Source organism: Lontra canadensis, unplaced genomic scaffold, assembly GCF_010015895.1.
Source record: "Lontra canadensis isolate GAN:19392208 unplaced genomic scaffold, GSC_riverotter_1.0 scaffold89, whole genome shotgun sequence".
NCBI classification, from domain to species: Eukaryota; Metazoa; Chordata; class Mammalia; order Carnivora; family Mustelidae; genus Lontra; species Lontra canadensis.
This window is the reverse complement of record NW_022631083.1, coordinates 4,454,453-4,475,021: the sequence shown is the minus strand read 5'-3', so window position 1 is coordinate 4,475,021 and position 20,569 is coordinate 4,454,453. Positions and strand designations below refer to the sequence as shown.

The following is a 20,569-nucleotide window of genomic DNA, read 5'->3' as shown; positions in this document are numbered from 1 at the left end:
AGGGCCCACGGGCCCCGTCGTCTCCCGGGCAGGAGCGGTGCATCTGGGCACCTCCGGCTGGGGAAACTGAGGCGGGCCGCCACACGGACCCCCACCCCCCCGCCCTGTGCCCGTCGCGGGCCGCAGCAGCCTCTGCGGACCCTCGCCGTGCGCGCTCTCCGCGCCTCCCGCCCGCGGGCCGCAGGATTGAGGAAGTGCGTCTGGGCCCGGCCCGGCCCCGGCGCGCGCGGCGGGAGGCGCAGGGGGCGGAGGGCAGGGGGACGGCCAGGCCCCAGCCCGCTGGTGTCCGCCCCGCCCGGCCCCGCGCGCCCAGCCCCGCGTCCCAGGCGTCCCGGGTTCTGCCCCGCCGCCGCCGCAGCCGCAGGTAAGCACCCGTCCGGCCCGCGCCCCAACCGGGGGCCCTGGCTGCTTCCTGCGGAGGGTCTCGGGGAGCCCCGGGCCCCCGCAGTCCAGGCCCGCGCTCCGGGCGGTCGCGTGCTCCGCCGAGGTGGCCCTTGCGGGAGGGGTGGGGGGGATGCACCGAGGGCGCGGGCGACCCCGGTCTCGTGGCCCCGCGGCCTCCCCGGCCCGCGGAGTGAGGGAGGGTGCGGGGCCCTGGAAGGCCACCCCGAAATCCCGCGCGGGCCGTGCCGGGGGTCGGAGGAGCAGGGGCAAAAAAACAAAAGTCGGGAAGAGATACAGGGAGTCTCTACAGATGTCTCTACAGACATTTCCTTCAGCCCCGCACGGGCCCAGTGTGAGCGCGCCAGGGTGCGGGTGAGTGTGAGTGCGTGTGCGTGTGCGTGTGTGTGTGACGGGGAGGCTCTGCCCAGGATCTCTGGCCCCCGGGGGCGGGGGGCGGGGAGCTGCTTCTGAGGGTCTGCCAAGCGCGCCAGCCCCCCCACCCCGCCCTGCAAAGCCTGGGCCGGGTCTCTGCCCAAGGGACCAGGCTCTGGCAGGTCCCCGTAAAACCCGCCATCTCTGCCACCTTGCCTGGCAGGGGTGTAGAGATGAGTGAGGTCCAGGACAGGGTAAGGAGGGAGCCTGGGAAGGCTGGTGGCCAGAGGGAGATGGTGAGGGAGAATCTGGGGACTTCTGGCCAGCCTACCTTCTCCCTGCATGGTTAGAGGCCAGGAAGTTTTCTCCCCAAACACATTGGCAGGGTTCAGAGAGAGAGAAAACAGGAGCCCGAGGTTAAGTTTTTAGCAAGGCTCTCACTGAATACACTCTTTTTAGAGTTTGCCAGCCAGTCAACATTGTAACTAGGTACCCAGACATTAAACGGTCGACTAGATTGACTAAGTATTTTTGCTTCTGTCTGGGAAGAATAAAAAAATTAAGTTACAAACATACAAACCTCACACCTGACTTGTCCCTAAAGGAGGTTTTGGGGTCAGCCAAACATTCCTGCCCCCAAACTTCCACATCTCAGGGAATAGGCCCATATTTAACTCAGTTGCTCAGTTGCTGGGAATTTTCCTCTATCCTGTACCCTCATCCCTTGAATTCAGTCTGTTACCAAGTTGAGTTGGGCTTACCTGTGTGTCTGGGTCCAACCCTTCTTTCTCAGTCTTCATCCTAGTCTAAAGTAGGAGCACCCATTTCTGTATGATTACAATCCTCCCCTCTCCAGTTCTCTATTTGACATCCAGAGTGATTTTTTTAAAAACTAGGTAAATCAGAATGTGTCAGTCCTCTTCTTAGAACCCTGCAATAATTTCTCCTTGTGACTGGCATGAAATATAGGATACCTCCTTTCCCTCGGTTTGTTTGGAGTCTGGCATCATGAACCACATGACCATTGCCCATGTCACCCCACCACACCCCCCCGCCCCAGCCACCCTGGCCCATCTCACTCTTCAGCGTGTGGTGTCTGCTGTCTTGACCCCTGATTCTTCACAGGGCCAGCCACCCCCCTCTAAACCCAGCCTCTTTTTTACATCCCTTGCTCAGTGTCCATCTGGGGTCCCCACTGGCATTATGGTCCTTCTTCATTTATTAGCTCTCTCCTTTAACTGCCTGGCACTCTCTACTGGAGCTCCAGGGGTTCGAGACCATTTGTAGGCACCAGCATTTCTCACTGCTGCTCTTCTCTGCCAGAACTAAGAGGTGCTCAGTACATACAGGCGCAGGAATCGAATGGCTAATGGACAGGCGTAACTTATTTGTGGTTTCAGACTCATGAAGAACTTCTGTTCCCAAACCTTTGGGTGTTCATCTGGGACTGAGACCTACACATTTCTTGTCTGTAGCTCCTTGGTATTTTGATGTCCATGAATCCATTAAACACATTTTGGAAACAAGCCAGTAACTGATCAGGGGAGTATAGTAGTGCCAAAGGGATATCGAAGACTTTGGATCAAGCATCTCTACCACCACACTTTTCATTCAAAAAATTACCGGATAATATGAGCATTGCTAACATGCTTCATTTGCAAGCGTCTTCCAGCCCTTTGGTACTGGCAATCCTTTCCAAGCCTCCTGAAAAGACAGGTGAGCAGGTCCTGAATCTCCTGCCTTTCTCCTCTGTCAGAAACTTTGTAGCAAGCACTCACTTACTTGTACCTTCCCCACAAGCTGTAAAGTTTCCTGAACTCATGGAGTTCCCTCCTCATAGAAAGGGCCCAATGAAAACATTTGCCCAATGAATGTCAGGTTCCCCCCCACTTTTTTCCATTAAGTATTCAGGTATTGTTCATTAATGCCAGTATAAAGATTTGCAAACGAAAAATTGGTGAGGTTTTAAAAGGTATTAAAATGATCATGACAGAAAACCTCTTGAAGCCCTCTTAAGGATGTGTACACCATAATGAAAACAAGACATGGAAGTTATAACCATGATTTGTTGTGCTGGTCTGAACCCAAAGGAAGTAGGAAGAAGCAAAGATCCGTTTGAGGGCGAAGATTAAGCAAAAGTTGAGTTACCTCACTTTAAAACTTCTACCTTAGAGTCTAAGCCGACATACAAATTACAGTTGAAAAACTGCTCCGGTTGTAATATCCTCCATCCTCCATCGGTAAAGAGATTTTCAAAAGGAAACTGAAAATGAAAAGGGGAACAAAATGTGCTGGGCAAGGGTTGGCCTAAAATATTTTAAAGATTTTTTTTTAACTTAAAAGCATTCTATGGTAAGACACTTCTGTTTTCAGAAGGAACATCTACTAGCATTTGGATTTTTTTAAGATGTTGGGTAGATGTGGTAGCTGATTTTAAGAGGTGTTTGAAAGCAGATGGCCACTGTGTTCCTTGGTTTCTGAATGTTACTGTAGGATTCGGAGCTTTTAGTTTAAAACAGAGATGAGATGGTTTGGTGCTTCACTGTGTTCTTGTCTCAAGCTGGTTTTCCTAATCAGATTTTACAATTTAGAAAGCTTTGATGGTCTCCTACATTTTGTCCAGGTGGATCATTCCTCCTTGGATTGTTCAGGCTCCCAGACTCCAAACACAGGTTTTCCTAAATATGGTTTGCTGCAACCTCTCACTCTTCGGTTCAGAAACGTGGGACGGGGGAAGGTCATAATGGACATGGCTTCTAGGGGAGGGGTTTCCTAGCTCCTTGACCTTCCCCTGCCTGTAGGAGTCTAGCCTACCGGGGCCTGATTTCCAGGACCTAAGATGAGAAAGCTCCAGTGCCCTCCTAGCCTTATTCTGTAGCTTGCTCAGTGCCCACACTGTTCAGGACACCGTCTACAACCTGCTCGGTGGGGAGACCATGTGTCTGCCCCCCAGCATTGATATTGTCTCTGAACTTGGTAATTAGATGGTCTCTCTGTCCTCCTGCTGATACTGTAGGGGAGGACCACTTCTGTCCCTATTATAGAAAGTGACTGGGGAAAAATTTACCTTATTTGAAATCACACAGCAACCCTCCGAGGTCACCTGGGTGAGAGGGTGCATGTCTATTTTTAACAGATGGGAAAACTGAGACACATGTAAGTAAGTTTCGGCTTGAGGTCATACTGCTGACATGTGACAGAGACGGTCTAAGCCTTTGATGTTCAGATTGTGCTTTATTCCTTTCTATATTGTCTTGGGCATGACTTACATGACCTTGATTTTTTTTTTCTTACTACATTAGATCACTTTCCATTTCCGTTATTTGTCTGAAAGGATAGTGGCTAATGACCCCGTGCTTACATATAGATAGACTCTGCAAACACTAATAGAAACACGTGCATTTCACATAGTAATCCCCTCCCATTGTGCAATTTATCCCATGCCAGGCCCGAGCTGGACCTGGGTCTTGCCCTCAAGGCAATTCTGGAGATTTAATCATTATAGCAGGATAGGCACCTGTGTTGGGGGACCCCCCCCCCGCACCCGGCCCCAGGCTCAGTGGGAGCCCAGTATGAGAGAGCAACACCCTGCTTCAGCAGTTATCACAGCCTGGTTAGTTTGGGGACATCAAGCTTAATCTAACTCAGGGTTTCTGCAGATAATCGGAACTATTCAGGCTAGATAATTCTCTGTTGTGGGTGGCTGCTCTGTGTATTATAAGATGTTTAGTAATGAACCTGACCTCTACCGGCTAGATGCCTGTAGAACCCCAGACCCCAAGTTGTGACAACCAGAAATGCCTCCAGCCACTGCCAAAGTACCCAGGCAGGCAAAACATGTGGGGCTCCTTTCTGTTATCCCCCAGGGCTCAGACAGACTTGTCTTCATAATCAGTACCAACGCCCTCTGGACCCCTTCTCTTCGGGATCCTTGCCTACCTGCCTCTTTGAGATTACAATCTCGCCTCTGGGCTTCCGGAAGAGTTTGTTCTGGGCAAAGGGAAGATCTTGTATTGTGTTCAGTTGTGAAGTGAGTCTGCCCTACCCCAACTCAGAGTGTGAACCTCGGAAAGCAGAAGCCTCATTTAGTTTTATTGGTGTCGCTGTGCTATTGACAACGTTGACGTGTTGTTTGAACAATGACTGAACCCTTTATCAGGGGTGTCTGCGATTGTTGGGGTTTCTTCAGGACTGTTTTTGTTTTTGTTTTTGTTTTCTTTTCGGTTTTCGTTTTAGAGAGAGAGAGAGCACGAGAGAGCATGAGCGGGGAGGGGGGTATTGGGGAAGAAAAGAGAGAATCTTAAGCAGGCTCCATACCCATTGCAGAGCCCAGTGTGGGGCTCAGTCTCACAACCCTAAGATCATGGCCTGAGCCAAAGTCAAGAGTTGGAGGCTTAACTGACTGAGCCACCCGGGCGCCCCTCGAGACTGTTCTTTAAGTAGCCATGATCCGTGGGGAGCAAGGTTGGGTGGGGGGAGCTCCGTCTTTCCCTGCCCCCACCTGACTGGGCGTGGCTAGACAGATGAAATGCAAGGAGGAATGTTGGCAAAGGAGAAGGACACCAAAGGGCGACATAAAATAGTAAATGTATGCAAGGGAGCAGGAAGGGACTTGACAAGAAGAAACTTTCTGATTTTATATTTTTCACCACCAGAACCAGACAGCTTTCTGCTCAGCCATGACTGAGTGTCTGTGCCTTAGTCCATCCTCTGGGCAGCGGTGGCGGCGGTGACCCCGGCCAGGACTGACTCGGAGAGCGGCCACCCAAGAGTCGATGGCTGGCATGTCTCGACGACCGCCCAGCATGTACTGGTGTGTGGGGCCAGAGGGCTCAGCTGTGTGTCCGGAACGTGCCATGGAGACCCGTAATGGTAAGAGCCAGGCCAGCCTGGCGCGGGGTGTCACCTGCCGTTGGCGTGCTGCGGGGAGTCCAGAGCAAAGGGTTTTCGACCAAAGGTTAAAAAGGCCAATGACTCGGCGAAAGTCTCATCATAAAGTATATCTTGGGATTCTCACTTAAATTCTGAACATTGAAGGGCTGGGGGACAAAATTTATTATGGAGTCAAAGACCTTAAGAATCAGGGCATTACATCATGTTGGTTAAAAAGTTTTTTTAATGGGGATTTGGTTTTGTTTTCTCATGATAAAAGTAATGCATGTTTATTAAAGAAAAATTGAAAAAAAAGGAAAAAAAATAAAGAGAAGTAGGGGGAAAAAACTCGCCAGGAGTCCCACCGCCCTAAATCCAAGAACTGCTAGTAGCTTGGTACGTTCTCGTCCAGTCCTGTAATCTGGGTGCCAGGGATTTTGTTTTAATTTTATAGTGTATACAGTTTAGTATCCTACTTTTTTCTCCTAACTTTGCCAGTCACCTAGCTCATGTGATCTAGTAAAACACCATCTCATGTGGGAACACTGTATAAAGTGATCGACTTAGTCCTTACTCCCCTGTCGGATGTGTGGGAATATTCGGGTTGCTTCTGTTTACTGGCTCTTACCAAAACCATCCCACTACCATCTTTTTCTACATGGTTTGAGACCATTTCCATAAAATACAGGTATAGAAGTGTGATTATTAGGTTTGAACACTTTTAAGCCTCTTTCTGTGGATTGCCAGAGTTCTGCTAGAGTTGTACCTCTTTTAACACCATTTCACCCAAGTTGAGAGGATGGCATTGACACTGTTTTTTTTTTCTAAGATTTTATTTATTTATTTGACAGAGAGAGAGAGATCACAAGGAGGCAGAGAGGCAGACAGAGGGAGGGGGAAGCAGGCTCCCTGCTGAGCAGAGAGCCCAATGTGGGGCTCGATCCCAGGACCCTGAGATCATGACCTGAGCTGAAGGCAGAAGCTTAACCCCCTGAGCCACCCAGGTGCCTCTGGCATTGACACTGTTAATGAAAAGTATTTGGCCCTGGGTGCATAGCAGGCACTGGATTTGGTGCTTTAGGAAATCGTCTCATTTGATCCTCACAATGACCTAGAAAATGGCCATTTATCCCCATTTTATAGCCGAGGAACTTGAGAGTAAAAGATGCGTAGACACTTGGTGGAGGTCAACAATTTGGAAGTGGCAGAACTGCTATTGGAACCCTGTCTTCGTTCTTGAATTCTCTAGGCCACCGTGTGGGGTTTGAGAGGGCCCGTATGTGGGGTTTGAGAGGCCCATGAAGTTAGGGGTGCAGCATCGTGCCTGGCTGGGCAAACACTTTGTTCATTAACTTGAGTGTCTCTCTCCATTGAAAATGCCCCAAAGCTAACTAGGGCGATGTTTCTGGAAGATTGCTTTGCACATAAATCAAATTATGAAAGGGGAGAAGAATTGGTTTCTCGACATCGCTGAGCACTAAATGTTCTCAGAATGTTCTACTCGCATCTTTTGAACAGTTGTTTCTGTCTTAAAAGACTATGTCTTATTGCCATTACTCGTTAGAAAGGTCTCCCCTTGTTAGCATGAGATCAAGGTGACCTGCAGTAGAACACGATATCGGGTTTTTGAGTAGTACCTCTACTTTCCAGTACTTTCCAGTTATCCCATCTGTCTCTCCTCTTAGCAATCCTGAGGAATGAGGATGGGGCGGTGACACTGGGGCTTACTGGGTGGGTGACAGTGTCAGCCGGAAAAGCCCAAGAGAGGATCTGCCCTGTCCCCTTCCTGGTCAGGAGTTGGTGATCTAATGATCTAAATGAGTAGGTCTTTACCCTACCAGAAACACTGGGGGTGTCTACACCACCAATGCCCAGGCACCCCCTAGACTCACTTGAGCAGCATTTTTGGGGAAGGGCAAGTATGGGTGTTTAAAAAAATTTTTCCACCCCCTTTCCATGATTCTAATATGCAGAGAATCAACTGGTCTACAGTGTTTGGGTCCCATAGAACAGAACTTCTCAAACTGCAGTATATACTTGAGTCCCCTGGGAATCTTGGTGAAATGCAGATTCTTACTGTGTCAGTCCGAGGACACCGAGATTCTGTGTTTCTAATAGATGCTCGGGCCATGCTGACCTTCTGTTCTACCCATAGAGTTGCAAGACTGATGTGATGGTTTTCTGAGGGGCCCAGGGATCCTCACTAAGTCTTACAGATCCTTGGGACCTGGGCCAAGGGACACTGAACAGACCTGGAACCAGCCCCGCCTTCCAGGCCTGAGATAGGACAGATAACCAGAAAATGTTCAGATGCACTGGGAGGTGGAGCGTTGAGACGCCGCAGCCCCCATTTTTTTTTTTCTTTCCTTTTGAGATCTGTCTGGCCTTTCCCCTACTCCTACAGTAGGTTCCCCACCAGGCTGGAGGAAGCAGCTCAGAAATGTCTTTTCTGCTACAGGGCTTCCTCCCCAGGGGAATCTCAGGACCCCCCACTACCCTGTTCTGAGAGAACCATGGAACACCCACAAGAGGACAGGAGCCTAGGGGAGTCATGCAGCCCCCACTGGGTGCTGTTCTAGATGCTGGGGTTGGAGGGAGGGGAACCCACATAGGAGGTGATGTCTTGAGAATCCCGGATTGCTGAGGGAGGTGTTTATGTGCAGACAAAACACCTAAACCACAGAGTTGAAAAAGGTAAGAGACAAGTGGCCTGAAATGCACTGGAAAGTTCTGTCCTGTGGCTTAGCTTTATGGAAATTATATTCTCTATTAAGGAATTATAAGAGTAACTGAATTCTCATGAGGACTGCATGGAGTGCAAAGATGCCCATATTCTGAGAGGGGAGAGCGGCCATTGGAGCTGAGGGAGGGGATGAAACCTTTCAGCACTCCCATCCTGCTGGCCATGGACTGTTTACTTGGTGGCCAGACATCAGCCCCGCCCCTCCTTCCCCAGCACCTCCCACCCCCCCTCCCCGCACAGTGGTGGAAGAATGAGGGCAGAGGAGGACCCTCCCCTGCCCTTCCTGCCTGTCTCTTCCTCAGAACAGTATCCCCGCGGGGACCTCCATAGGACCTCACAGGCATTGAGAAGGTTTAGTCTGTTACCTGTGACTCTGGGTTAAGGAGCCACTACTAACCGCATTAGCTAGAGTGATGAGCATTAATGCTAATGACGTCTGTCCCCCACCCCCACCTGCCACCCCCAGGGGCAGAGACTCCTAGTGTAGAAAGCAGAAACACACCAGTCCTCTTAAGGCCATGGCCCAGAATGGTGCCCTGTTGCCCTTGGCCAAAGCAAGTCACGTGGGGGAGCCCAAATGAAGAGCTCCAGCCATCCACCAGGAGGCCGTGGCCAGGCTGTGGATGCAGACAGAGGTGCCTGTCATTCCGTCTGCCGTGACGGGAGTTGGTGGGCTTCAATCCTCTGAAAAGTACGATGTGTTGTACTTATATGTTGTTACTTATCTGGTTAAGCAGCCTGAGGAATTCCTGCCTGGAGCCTGTGTACCAGTGGACCATGGAGTTGCCCTGATGGGCCGTCCTGAGGGGTGGGGTTGGTGAATCCCCCCTGCTGGCCTTCCCCTTCACCCCAAAGCTCTGCAGGCCCAATTTTAAAAACACCCCATGTTTGGATTTTATTTTCACAAAACACAAATCTGCACACCAAGACCACAGCCCCGGGGGCAGGGCACATTCCCAGGGTAACACAGTCACTTGGAGATCAGAGCCACTGCTCTTGGCTCATGAGTAGGGTTTATGTTTTCTGCACTGAGCATGTGTTCCCTTTCCGTGTTGTTTTGTTTTGCATTACATTTGCAGCTGGAAGAATAACACTGCCATTTATTTTTGAAAGTGTTGACTCTTTAAATATCGATGTTTTGTGGCACACCTAACTGGCACAGCTCAGTGCTCACTTTGAAGGCCAACGTTGCTCCAACTGGCCAATGTCCTCCTCATTTCTTTCTGAAACCAATGGAGGAATATTTGTACCCACCGTCCAGGGCTGTGTCCCCAGCAGAAGAGCCAGATTTGTTCTGCTCATTTTCTCCCCAGACCTCCTGGGATCCCAGGGAGTCCTGCTTCCCCTCCTTCCCCTCCGCACCTCCCCTATCCACTCACCTCCCACATCCCCCCAGGGAAGCTTATCACACAGCCCCCTCCCAGAGCCAAGGAAGGAAAACTGGCCAGGAAGCAAACTGATAAGACTCAAATTATAGTCCCTGTAGGAGCAGCTTTCTCTCTTTTAGAAGCTCTCTCTTTTTAAAAAATGCTTGGAAGACGTCATGCTTTGGAAACAGTGAAGTTATTATTAGGCTTCCAAACATAGTTTAGAAAAAGATCCAACCATTAATGAAAATCAGGGAAGAACTCGTGTTTTACTTCGGGGTTTTGGGTGATGGCATTTTGTTTGCATACCGATGTATCCTAGGTGTGTTTCTCGCGCCCCTACCTGTTCTGACCGTATAAGTCACCTTGTTCCTGCTTAGAACGGCTAGCCCTTCCAAAGCCCACCAAGGTTCGAGCACTTCTCCAGTTGCCAGGTGGGGCCAGGGGTCTGGGTGTGCCTGTCCCGTGTTTGTGGGGCACCAGTGTGTCCCAGGAAGGCACGTTGCAACCTTATTGGCACCGTCAGCAGTCAACTGGCTTGTGGTGCAAGAGGAACGTTTAGAAAGCCTGGAGGAGTGGAGAGCAGGAGTTGATAGAACGAGGGTCAGTGAGATAGGGGGGGCCGGGGCTGTGGGGCAGTCTGTGTGAACAAACACACCCTGACACATTTTTCAGTGCCTGACACTCCTCAGAGTGGAAAAACCTGTTCTGCCAGCTGAGGTGAGGCTCCCTGGCAAGTGGAGAGGTGAACAAACTTCTAGATAATTCAGGCCAAGGACTCTTGGCGAGACTTTTCTGGAGGATTAGGGGAGACGTCACGTTCCCCGGGGCAGGGGTGGCTCAGAGACCCCACCGCTCTTCGAGCAGCCCTGACTTCAGCTGCCTGCCTCTCAGAGCACTGTCCTCCCCTGAACCAGCATGGACCAAAGGTGGACAAGGAACCTTCCAGAAGGTCTTCAAACCCCAGGTTTTTACACAGCTACTTTCAGTGCCCTCCTCTTTTTCTTTTGGCTTTTTCAAATCTGTATTAAAAATGACTTCCCAAGAGTCAGGTGGTTGGCTCAAGTCGGGGCTCTTCTTGCCTTCCAGAAAGAGAACCAGGAAAGAGGCTGAAACAGGAAGTGCCCCTCCAGGGGGAGTGTGCTTTCTTGGAGGACCAATGTTAGAAATCCTACCAGGGACAGGGGGCTGGTCTGCGTTGATCCGGGCCTCTCCCAGCAGAACTGCCCGCCCACATCTTTAGCAGGTTTCCGGAGCCCGTGTCCCTCCAGGTTCACACTCTGGGAGCCAGGAGGGTAGACAGGGCTTTGCTTGGAAGGAGTCTGTGGTCCATAGGGCGGCCTCACCCTCAGCCTGGCCTCAGAAGCAGCACTAGGCCTTGCAGGGACTGTAGCCAGTACCCAGTAAGGAGTCCCTTACTGAGGAAGGTGAAGGGATGAGAGGCCCAGTGGTGGCCTGGGGGGGTGGGAGAAACGGCTGTGGGCATCCATCCATGAGGGCAGTGGTTAGTACAGCTGTGCCTTGTGCCCACAGAGTCCTGCCCAAACACAGAAGCTCTGGGTTCGATGGGGCTTCTAACATTACCCTTAATCTGAGGCTTAGATCTGGATATTTCTCCAGAATGTACTTGCTTACTCCTAGCGATGGGGAACTGACTGCCTCTCAGATAACGCCAGCCTGGCTGTGGGCAACTCTGTTAGGAAGTTTATGCTGCAAGACCAGACCTGCCCTCAGGGCATGTAGCTCCACCCACCTGGGCTGATAAGAATCCCTTAACATGCCCTTTCTTGAAATAACTAGAAGCCTATTCCTTGCCCTCCCTCCCTCCGTGCGGATTCCATTTCAGGCTCAGTAAACCACCCACTGCCTTCAAGAGAGAGCAGGCTTCTACTCGGTTATCACTGAGCTTTTTTTTTTTTTTTCCTGGCTTCTTGGTCTGTGGAGTCATTAGGCCATGGCCACCTGGGCCCAGGGAAAGAGCTGCTTCCCCTCTTCCCCTGCCACAACTGCCTCTGCCTTGTGGCGGGTGAGCTCTTGGGAACATCTATTCTAGGGGCTAAGAGCCTGAAGCTCACCCAGCCCTCAGCCCTGACCTCCAGCCTCCCCCTGCCCAACATTGGCCCTTACTTGGCTCCACTTCTCAGGGACAGGCAGGACCGTCCCACTGGACAGCCTCTGTGCTCGCTGGGGAGTAGCACGGGCCCACCTGACATGTATTCAGTGGCCAAGAGGGGACTTTTTCTTTCCAGCCCTACCTCCAGGCCCCCAAGGAGACTGTGAGCAGGAAGGTGTCTGTGTAGACCTCGCCAGGTCCTGGATCAGAAGAACAAGGATTTTCTTCCACCTGTCGGATTTCCTGGTCCCCATGAGTCAGACCTGGAAGCAGCCATATTTAGGGATTTGTATGAAATTCTTGAGTTCTCTGGGAATGGACCCCTTCTCAGCAGTAGCCTATAAATCTGAACTTCAGTATCTATCTTTCGCACACACTTCCAGGAACCCTGATGAAGGAAAATAGGGCACTCCCAATATGCCTTCAAAGTCCTTCACCAGCCTGGCCTCCCCCTGGGTTCAGTTTATCCAGATTTCACATAGACATCTTGTTATTTATTGACACTTGTCACGAAGAAGAAAAGAGCAAAAGACAAAAAACAAAACTCACTGAGTGAGTTTCCTTCCCAACTTCTCCCTGTACTTGTGCCCATGCCTGTGTGCGCGCGCGCGCACACACACACACACACACACACACACACACTTCTTCTGTGTGTATTCCTGGTTTTACCTGCATGATATTCAACTGTACAGACATTGTGCGACGTTTTTCCCCTCCAGTTGTCTTGGAGGCTTTTTCCGCATGAGCCAAATTTGATAGCATGAATAGAAGAATGTTTATCCAATCAGCCGTCTGTTCAAGTGCCTCTAGATGATTTCTCCGTTTTGCTTATTATGGTTAAGAGTTGATTATCACTGCCTATGACCCAGCATGATCGCAGGACCCAAGAATATGCACATGAAATGTTATCAAAGTAATATACACCCCTAGTTAAAGAGGCAGGGGATACAGGGCAGGCTCTAAGGCAAAGCGCCAATGTCAGCTCCCAAAAGGGTCTCTATTTTCTGCCTCTGAGTCTAGATCTTCAGGTCATTACCATTTCTCTACGTGGAGCATATATGCCTGCACATCTGCTCCATTGGCCAAGCCAGTCTCCATGGCCTGCCTGCCGTGATAAACGATTTCCTTCCCTTCTATGCCACGTCTCCCAGCTGCTCCATCCATGCTGAATTCTGTGGGTGTCCTCTCATCTTTGGGTCGTATTCGTGGTCTTCAGTGATACGTTCCCATCACAGTGATTTGGCCTGAGGATTCCATGTCTTCCTTGTCCTGTGGGGACCTGGGGGTGAGGACCCCTTCTTTTCTTTTTACCTCCATCCCACGTTTCTGGCTCATACTCAGAAGTCGTTGGCCCCTCTTTTATTGGAAGCACATCAAGAAGACTCCTAGCCCGGGACTTATGCAGGCACACCAAAGAGACTGGGCGTTCCCAGAAACATCTTTTTGCCCTCCCTGGGGTCCCCCTTGGAAATCATCCACTTTCAGACCATGAAGGAGCCCACTCTGTTGTCCTCTAATGTGGTTTGACTCCCAATGCTTTGTGGGTGACCTTTGGGTGTTTTTTTTTTTTTAACCTCCTCTCTGGAAGCTTCTAGAATCTTCCCTGTATGCTTGGTCTTCTGCAATCCTTCTTCGTAACACAAGACCTGGGTGAGGGTCCTTTTTCATTTCTGCTGCTTGGCACTGGTTAGGCCAGCTGTTCAGGCCTAGAAAAATTCCTTGTATTTGCTTTGATAATATCTTCCTTCTCTGCTTTTTCCCTTTTGGGTTTGGTTTTATTGGTTTTTCTGGAACTTCTTGTAGTTATGATACATGTTGCTCATCTTTTCTCCCGCATTTTCCAGTGCCGCTGCTGCTTCTGAAAATTTGAGAGATGTTCTTGACTCATTTTCTGTCCCGTCTCCTGAATGTTTCATCTGTGATTTCCAGAAAGCTCTTTCCTTTTCTTGGTTGTTTCTTTCCAAGCCTTCTGTTCCTGTGTTATGTCTGAGGTGACTTCTTGAATTCTCCTTAGGATCCTGATGGCATTTATCTTATTTTATTTTAATGTCAGTCTTATTACCTTCTCAGTTGATTTTTAAATTGATTGCTTATGTCAGATTTATTAAGATCAATATTTTTACAGTGAATTTTTACAATGAATTACAGTAAACCAATGATTACATGGTTCAGAGCATTATTAAGGAAATTTGCAGTCAGTTGACTTGATAGGCAGAGCATGTGTATAAACGACCCGGGAAGCAACTTCCCACGATGCCAAGAGAAGCCAGTGAACATGCTGCTAGAAAAGTATTTTTCCATTGTCACTTACTATGTGAGTTCTTTTTTTTTTTTAAAGATTTTATTTATTTATTTGACAGAGAGAGAGATCACAAGTAAGCAGAGAGGCAGGCAGAGAGAGAGGAGGAAGCAGGCTCCCTGCTGAGCAGAGAGCCTGATGCGGGGCTCAATTCCAGGACCTTGGGATCATGACCTGAGCCAAAAGCACAGGCTTTAATGCACTGAGCCACCCAGGTGCCCCTTGTGAGTTCTTTTTAATGTCCTGCATTCTCGGTGTTTCTTCTGAGACCTCATTTTCTGTTTGTTTTATTTATTCAGCACGATTCTGTCAACCCTCATTAAGCATCCGTTTGTGGTAGACACTGTTCTAGGTTCTTAGAACAAAACAGGAGCCTCTGCTCTCATAGGGACTGTAATTCTGGTAGGAATAGACAGCGAAGAACAGGAAAAATCAGAGAGTGATGCTGGATGAGGAGAACATTACAGCAAGAGGAGGGCCTCAAGAGGGACTAGGGGGCTCTCTTTCATTGTTATTGGGTAAGACCTCTCTGAGGAGGGGACTTTGAATTTCAGGTCTGCTCAGTTGAGCAGAAGGAGGGAGCCAAGGGAAGACTGGGAAGAAGAGAGTTTAAAAAAAAAATCCTGAAAAACAAGACAGGATGATATGCCCAGCTCTCCTTCCTGTGCCCCTTCATTCACCTCACGTTGTTTCCAACCTTCTATAGACTGAGGACCGGGAAAGCCGGAAAATGTCCTCATGATACTTACATTCCAGGGGGAAACCGGAGAAATACACTGTGTGTGAAGGCCACAAAGGAAGCTAACCAGTGTGCAGGGATGGGGTGTGTGGGGCAGAGGGCACTCTTTTAGCTCAGAGGTCAGGGAAGGCGTCTGGGGAGAGCTGGCATTATTGAAGCAGAATTAGGTGAACAGAAGGTGGAAGTCAGCCCCATAAAGGGCTGGGGAAGTACTCTCCCAGCCAAGGCTGCCTCCCAGGGCAAGAGCAATGACGTGGCGCTGAGCTGGGTGTGTTGGCACAGCCCCGAGATGGCCTGTGTGCTGAAAGCGGGTGCTCAAAATGTCGGGTGGGGGCTGAATGGGGGTGGGGGGCCTCCGTGGCAGGCCAGGGAAGGGCTCAGGTCTTATTCTGAGAGTAATTGAAGCAGTCAGAGGAGTGACAGGGTGGGATTTAGAAGCTGTAGGCTCTTGGGGTGGTGGCCCAGGTGGGTGGGGCAGGAGCCAGAAGAGGAGGACAGACCTGGGATCTATTCTGAAGCAAAACCCATCACGACTTATTTAGGTGTTTATTGTTTCGTAGCAAACCACCCTATAACCCACTGGTTCCAAGCAACAGTGTGTGACTCCCCGGGATTCTGTGGGCCAGGAAGCGGCCGGGCACCGGGCCCTTCTTCCATCTCTGGCACATCTGACCCCCTCAGCGCTCCCCCACGTGCCTTCTCCCTCCCCATGTGCTTTCTCCCCGTCAAACACCTGCCCCCACTTCCTTGCAGCATAGCAGGTGCATTGAGGGGAATTCAGAAGCTGAAGCTCCCAGGGCCTTCTTGAAGCTCAGGCCAGGCACTGTCTCCTTATCACCTCTGCTGCCCCCATTGGTCAAAACAGTTGAAAAGGCCAGTCCAGGTGCCAGGTAGGGTGGGAGAGATGATGCCTCGTAAAGGGAGGGAAAGCAAAAAGTTGTGACCCTCTTTAATACACCGCAGAACTTGGTAATGGATTACAGGAGGAAGGGAAAGGAGACTCAGATGCAAAACATGACTTTGGACCGCTCCCTGATCATGTCCCCCATTAGCCCCTGAAGGTAACCGTTATTTTTTTTTTTAAAGATTTCATTTATTTATTTGACAGACAGAGATCACAAGTAGGCAGAGAGGCAGGCAGAGAGAGAGAGGAGGGAAGCAGGCACCCCACTGAGCAGAGGGCCCGATACGGGGCCCGATCCCAGGACCCCGAGATCATGACCCGAGCCGAAGGCAGAGGCTTTAACCCACTGAGCCACCCAGGCACCCCAGGTAACTGTTATTTTGAAGATACTTAGAACCCTTTGCCCTAATTTATACCATTGCTAAATATATGGGAATCTTTAGAGTCCAGCAGTCTAGTAATCTTATCTCTGTCCTGCCAGGTGGGTCCCCTTGGGGTTGGGTCAGCATAAATTCCACAACATCTCCTGCCTGGGTTAAGGAAGAGGCTTCACGGAGGAAAAGGAAATCCCAAAGCCTGGCTCTGTCAGATGGAGCACGTGTGGTCCCTAGTCTCTGATCCTCTCTTAGGCAGGCTTGCCAGGGCTTTAAAGAGGTGGGTTCGGGTCCCGTGAAGGGTCCAGCATGGACCTGCCCTCTCGGAAGACTAGCCTATCAATGGTGTGTATGCTGGCTGTGAACAGAGGACATCTTGGAGCCACGAGGTGCCACCATCCCTCAGCCACTGGACTCGGGAAACCAAGCTTGGGTTCCAACCCTTGAGCTGAGAGAAAGGGGGCACCCCTCCTCTGGCTCACTATCCCCATATACAGAGTGGGGGTGGGGCAAGGGGCTGGCGGTTGGCATCCAAACTCACATTTTGGCAATCCTGCTCCTTTCCGAACAGTTTAAATATTTAAAAATGTAAAAATAAGTATTTTCCTACCGGGCTACTCTTGTTGTAACTTGCTTTTTCAACCCACATGAAGTTTGCGCAGGATAAAGATTGTTATTTTCCAAGAAGCCGGATAAAACCTTTTCCCTATAAAACTATCGAGACCTGGTACTTTTTTTATGGGTCAATATTTTACCATTGCTTCCAGTTCTTTAAAGATTGAAATTTTCCATTTCATCCTGAGTTAATTTTGGCAATATATTTTTCTAGATAGGCTCTGTTTCATCAAGATTTTCAAGTGTATTAGCGTAAAGTTCATAGGGGCATTGGGATTTAAAATATATTTTTTAGTTATCTTATTCATTTGTCACAGATAAATCATATACCTGATATAAAATTCAGAATATAAATAAATATATATATATATATATATATATATATATATATATGGGAATATAATGAAAAGTACTCCCTCCCACCCTGGGCCCCGGTCTTTCAGTTCCTTTCCCAAAAAGTCAGAGAAAAAAGTACCCTGTCTTGGTTGGTTTTTTTTTTTTTTTTCCTCAGAAACCACAGTTTTTTGGCCTGGATTTAAAACAGCTGTTTTTCTTTTCATAAATCTTTAGCTTAGGCAGAATTTTGAAATGTTATGTTTTTATCTTAGTTATTTTTCATTTTCTATATTATAAAACTTAAAAAAAAGATTTTATTTTTTTAATTTATTTATTTTATTTATTATTTATTGGAGAGAGAGAGTGAGTGACTGAGAGAGAGAGCACAAGCTGGGGGAAGGGGCAGAGGGAGAAGCAAACTCCCCGCTGAGCAGGGAGCCCTCTGTGGGGCTCGATTCCAGGGCCCCGGGATCATGATATGAGCCGAAGGCAGACGCCCAACCGACTGAGGCACCCAGGTGCCCCTATTTTGAAAATTTTTGAACATATTACAAAAGTAGGGAGAATGGTGTCATGGATCTCTTTGTGTCCATTGCTCCGACTTCCATAATCGTCACCACAGCCAAATCTTGATCTGTTCATATCCTGGTCCCTCTCTTTTGAGATGATTTTAGAACCCAATTCCATGTTAAAAAGACTAAAAACAAAACAAAACAAAACAAAAAAAACCAAAAAACAAAAAAAACCCAGTATCTTTCACATACATTTTTTTAAAAAATAAAAACGTTTCGTTAGTAACATCAGATATCTAGTCAGTGTTCAGATGCCTTTGATTGTGCCCGTAATGTGTTCTGTTTTATTTATCTATCTGAGAGAGAGAGAGAACATAAGCATGGGGGGGCGGGGCAAGCAGAATCCCCGCCTGACTCAGGGCCTGATCCCAGGATCCCAGAGATCAGGACCTGAACTGAGTCACCCAGTTAATTGACTTGGAGCCACCCAGGCGTCCCTGTGCCCATCACGTGTTTTTATCACTGTTTTGTCTAAATCCGGTGTTTTGAATCAAGGTCCCTGCGTTCCATCTGGTGATACGGTTCTTCATTTCTCCCTGTCTCCCTCCTTTACTTTTTCCTTGCAATTTGGTTGTTGCTCAGACCACACTGGCCTGTCTCCCACAGTCTGGATTTTGGTGACTGCATCCGGTGTGTGTTGCTTAACACATTCCTGTCTGTGTTTCCAGAGATCCAGAGGCTTCCTGATTCCGTAAGATGCTCTGGCAAGAATGTTAGACAGTTTGTACTTCCCGTTTCATCCGTGGTGGGAGTCAAATGATGTCTAATGGTCTCTCCTTGGTGGGGGGATTTGTCCAGTGATTTCGGATGTTGTCACCCTCATAATCTGCTATAAAGGTCCAAATGTTTTATTAGTCATCGATTCTTGCTTCGACTGGCTGTCTCATTTGGGCTTGCAAAGTGGTGCTATTTTGAGTCTGTCATTTCTCCTTCATCTATTGGCTGCGATCTGTCTTCAAAGGGCTTTCTCCCATCACCTCTGTGGTAACTCAAGTTACAGTTTTTGGGGGGAAGTCAGAACGAATGGGTCATTCTTTCCCTTTATTTATTCCTTTTTCTGAAAATGAGTCAATTCCCTAGTATTTTTCAAAGATCACCAGTGACAGGTCTTTCTTGTATCACCATTAGCTCATGGATTTTAACTTACTTGATTTTTGATGCTAAAATTACTCATCTTTGACCAGTAGAAGCTCCTTTGGGTTGGTTCCTCTGTCTTTGGATATGACCCCAGGAGTCTTTGGTGCCCTCCTTGCTTTCTGATGTGACAAGATGTTCCAGGACTAGAACTTACTGTCTAATATTCCTGCCATCCGCCATTTCTTTAAGGAGGCCCGCTTCCTCTGGTGGTCTCGTGATTTAATTCTCTACTGTGTAGTTTCGTCTCCCTTCTCATTGAAGACACCATTGTTCTCTCTCCCTCCCCACCCCACCCCTCCATCTTCTCTTTTGTCGATCAATCTTCCAGTGAGATTGTATCATGAATCTTTTGAAAGAATCAGTTCTGGATCTTCTTCTTGTTCTTTTTTATCTCTAAGTTTTCACTTTATACAATTTCTGATTTTCTGTTTCTTTTCTCTTGTTTTCTAAACTCACTTTTCCTTTCCAACTTCTGGAGTGCTATCCTCTCACTTCGGGGAACTCATCCTTTATCACCTTGAGAATTTTTCTTATTTATTTGAAGAGACAGTTCTGGAATTCTTACCAGACAATGTTTTGCAAAGCATTGAGCATTGTCTCCCGTGTCTCTTAATTTTTTGGTTGGTCCTCTTTGCGTCTGGATGCCGCACCTCCCGCTTGTCCTTGCAGGTGATGGAGGCGTCCTCCAGCCCTGTCCATTCCACTCTGCCATCCATGCAATGAGCCTTCCTTTGCAACTCTTATAGTTTTCATTTCTGAGCTTTTTAGTCAAGTCTTGTTTGTGGATGCCGTGTCCTCCTATCTCTCTGGAAGACATCATTCATACTTATTCTGAGGTCTTGTTCTCACTTTACAAATACTGGTTCTGGGTGGAGACGGGCCCCTGAGATGCTGGAAAGCCAGAGCCCAAGATGCTGCTTAGAGAAGCTCAGGCACTGCCTCGTCCTTTCCTCGTGGATGAGGGTGGTGGCTGTTTTATCGGGACTGGGAGAATCCAGAGTTTGCCCATACTCTCTTATCTCAGTGACTGGGTTATGTGTTGAGCCCCCCACCCCCGCCAAACCCCAAGCAGTATGTAAAGGTACAGAAAGCAATGCCTGCTCTCAGACCTGGCAAGACCCTGCCTGTGCAAGTCTTGTCACTGTATGCTCCCTTCCCCTTGGGGACACTCGGGCCCAAGGAGGGCTGAGAGGAGATATGCCCCCACCTTCTCCTGCCCCAGGGCCCATGCGCTTCCAGCGGTGCGGGGTCCTTGGCTCTAAGCAGAGAGCTTAATTTCGCCTTATTTCCTGTGCATGGGAGTGGAGGGTAGGGAGGCCTCTTCCTGCTAATCTGCCCTCTGCTTGTGGGCTCGGTAGGTGAAACCGAGTGCTTCTCCTTATGGTGTTCATCTTCCTCAAATGTTTGTGCGTGTGGAGTTGGATGCTGATGTCTGGGGCTGGGATTCCCCTTGGTTGTCTGCGAATGTGGCATCAGTCACCGCCGCCTACAGAGAGAAGAGCAGAGAGACTGTGGCGTCTTCCCCGGGAGTGTGCCTGGAGCCTGTCTTCTTGGTGGTGGGGGGTGGGGCTTCATGAGCCTCCTGGGTGTCACTTACCAGCAGAAGTGCCACACTTCCCATCTGGCACAGAAGAGGCAGAACCCTGCCCCCTGCCCCACTGCCCAGCAAAGGCTGGACGGGGGCTCACTGTGGTTTCCCCCTCCCTGCAGTCCCCTGCTGGTGACCTTGGTGGCCCTCCTGC

General features: G+C 49.2%; 1 protein-coding gene across 3 annotated transcripts in view; it reads left to right on the top strand.

Annotated features, from left to right (window-relative positions):
* Positions 1-330: 330 nt before the first annotated feature.
* LRRK1 (leucine rich repeat kinase 1) overlaps positions 331-20,569 on the top strand; it is a 121,082-nt gene continuing 100,843 nt past the window's right edge. Inside the window, exons 1-2 of one of the 3 annotated variants that reach the window (XM_032835992.1) lie at positions 331-364; positions 5,412-5,628. In XM_032835992.1, coding sequence (XP_032691883.1) covers positions 5,532-5,628 — 97 coding nt within the window. In that variant the 5' untranslated portion in view covers positions 331-364; positions 5,412-5,531. Of the gene's footprint in view, positions 365-2,341; positions 2,473-5,202; positions 5,629-20,569 lie in introns of those variants that run through there. The other 2 variants (XM_032835993.1, XM_032835994.1) reach the window with 2 other exon arrangements.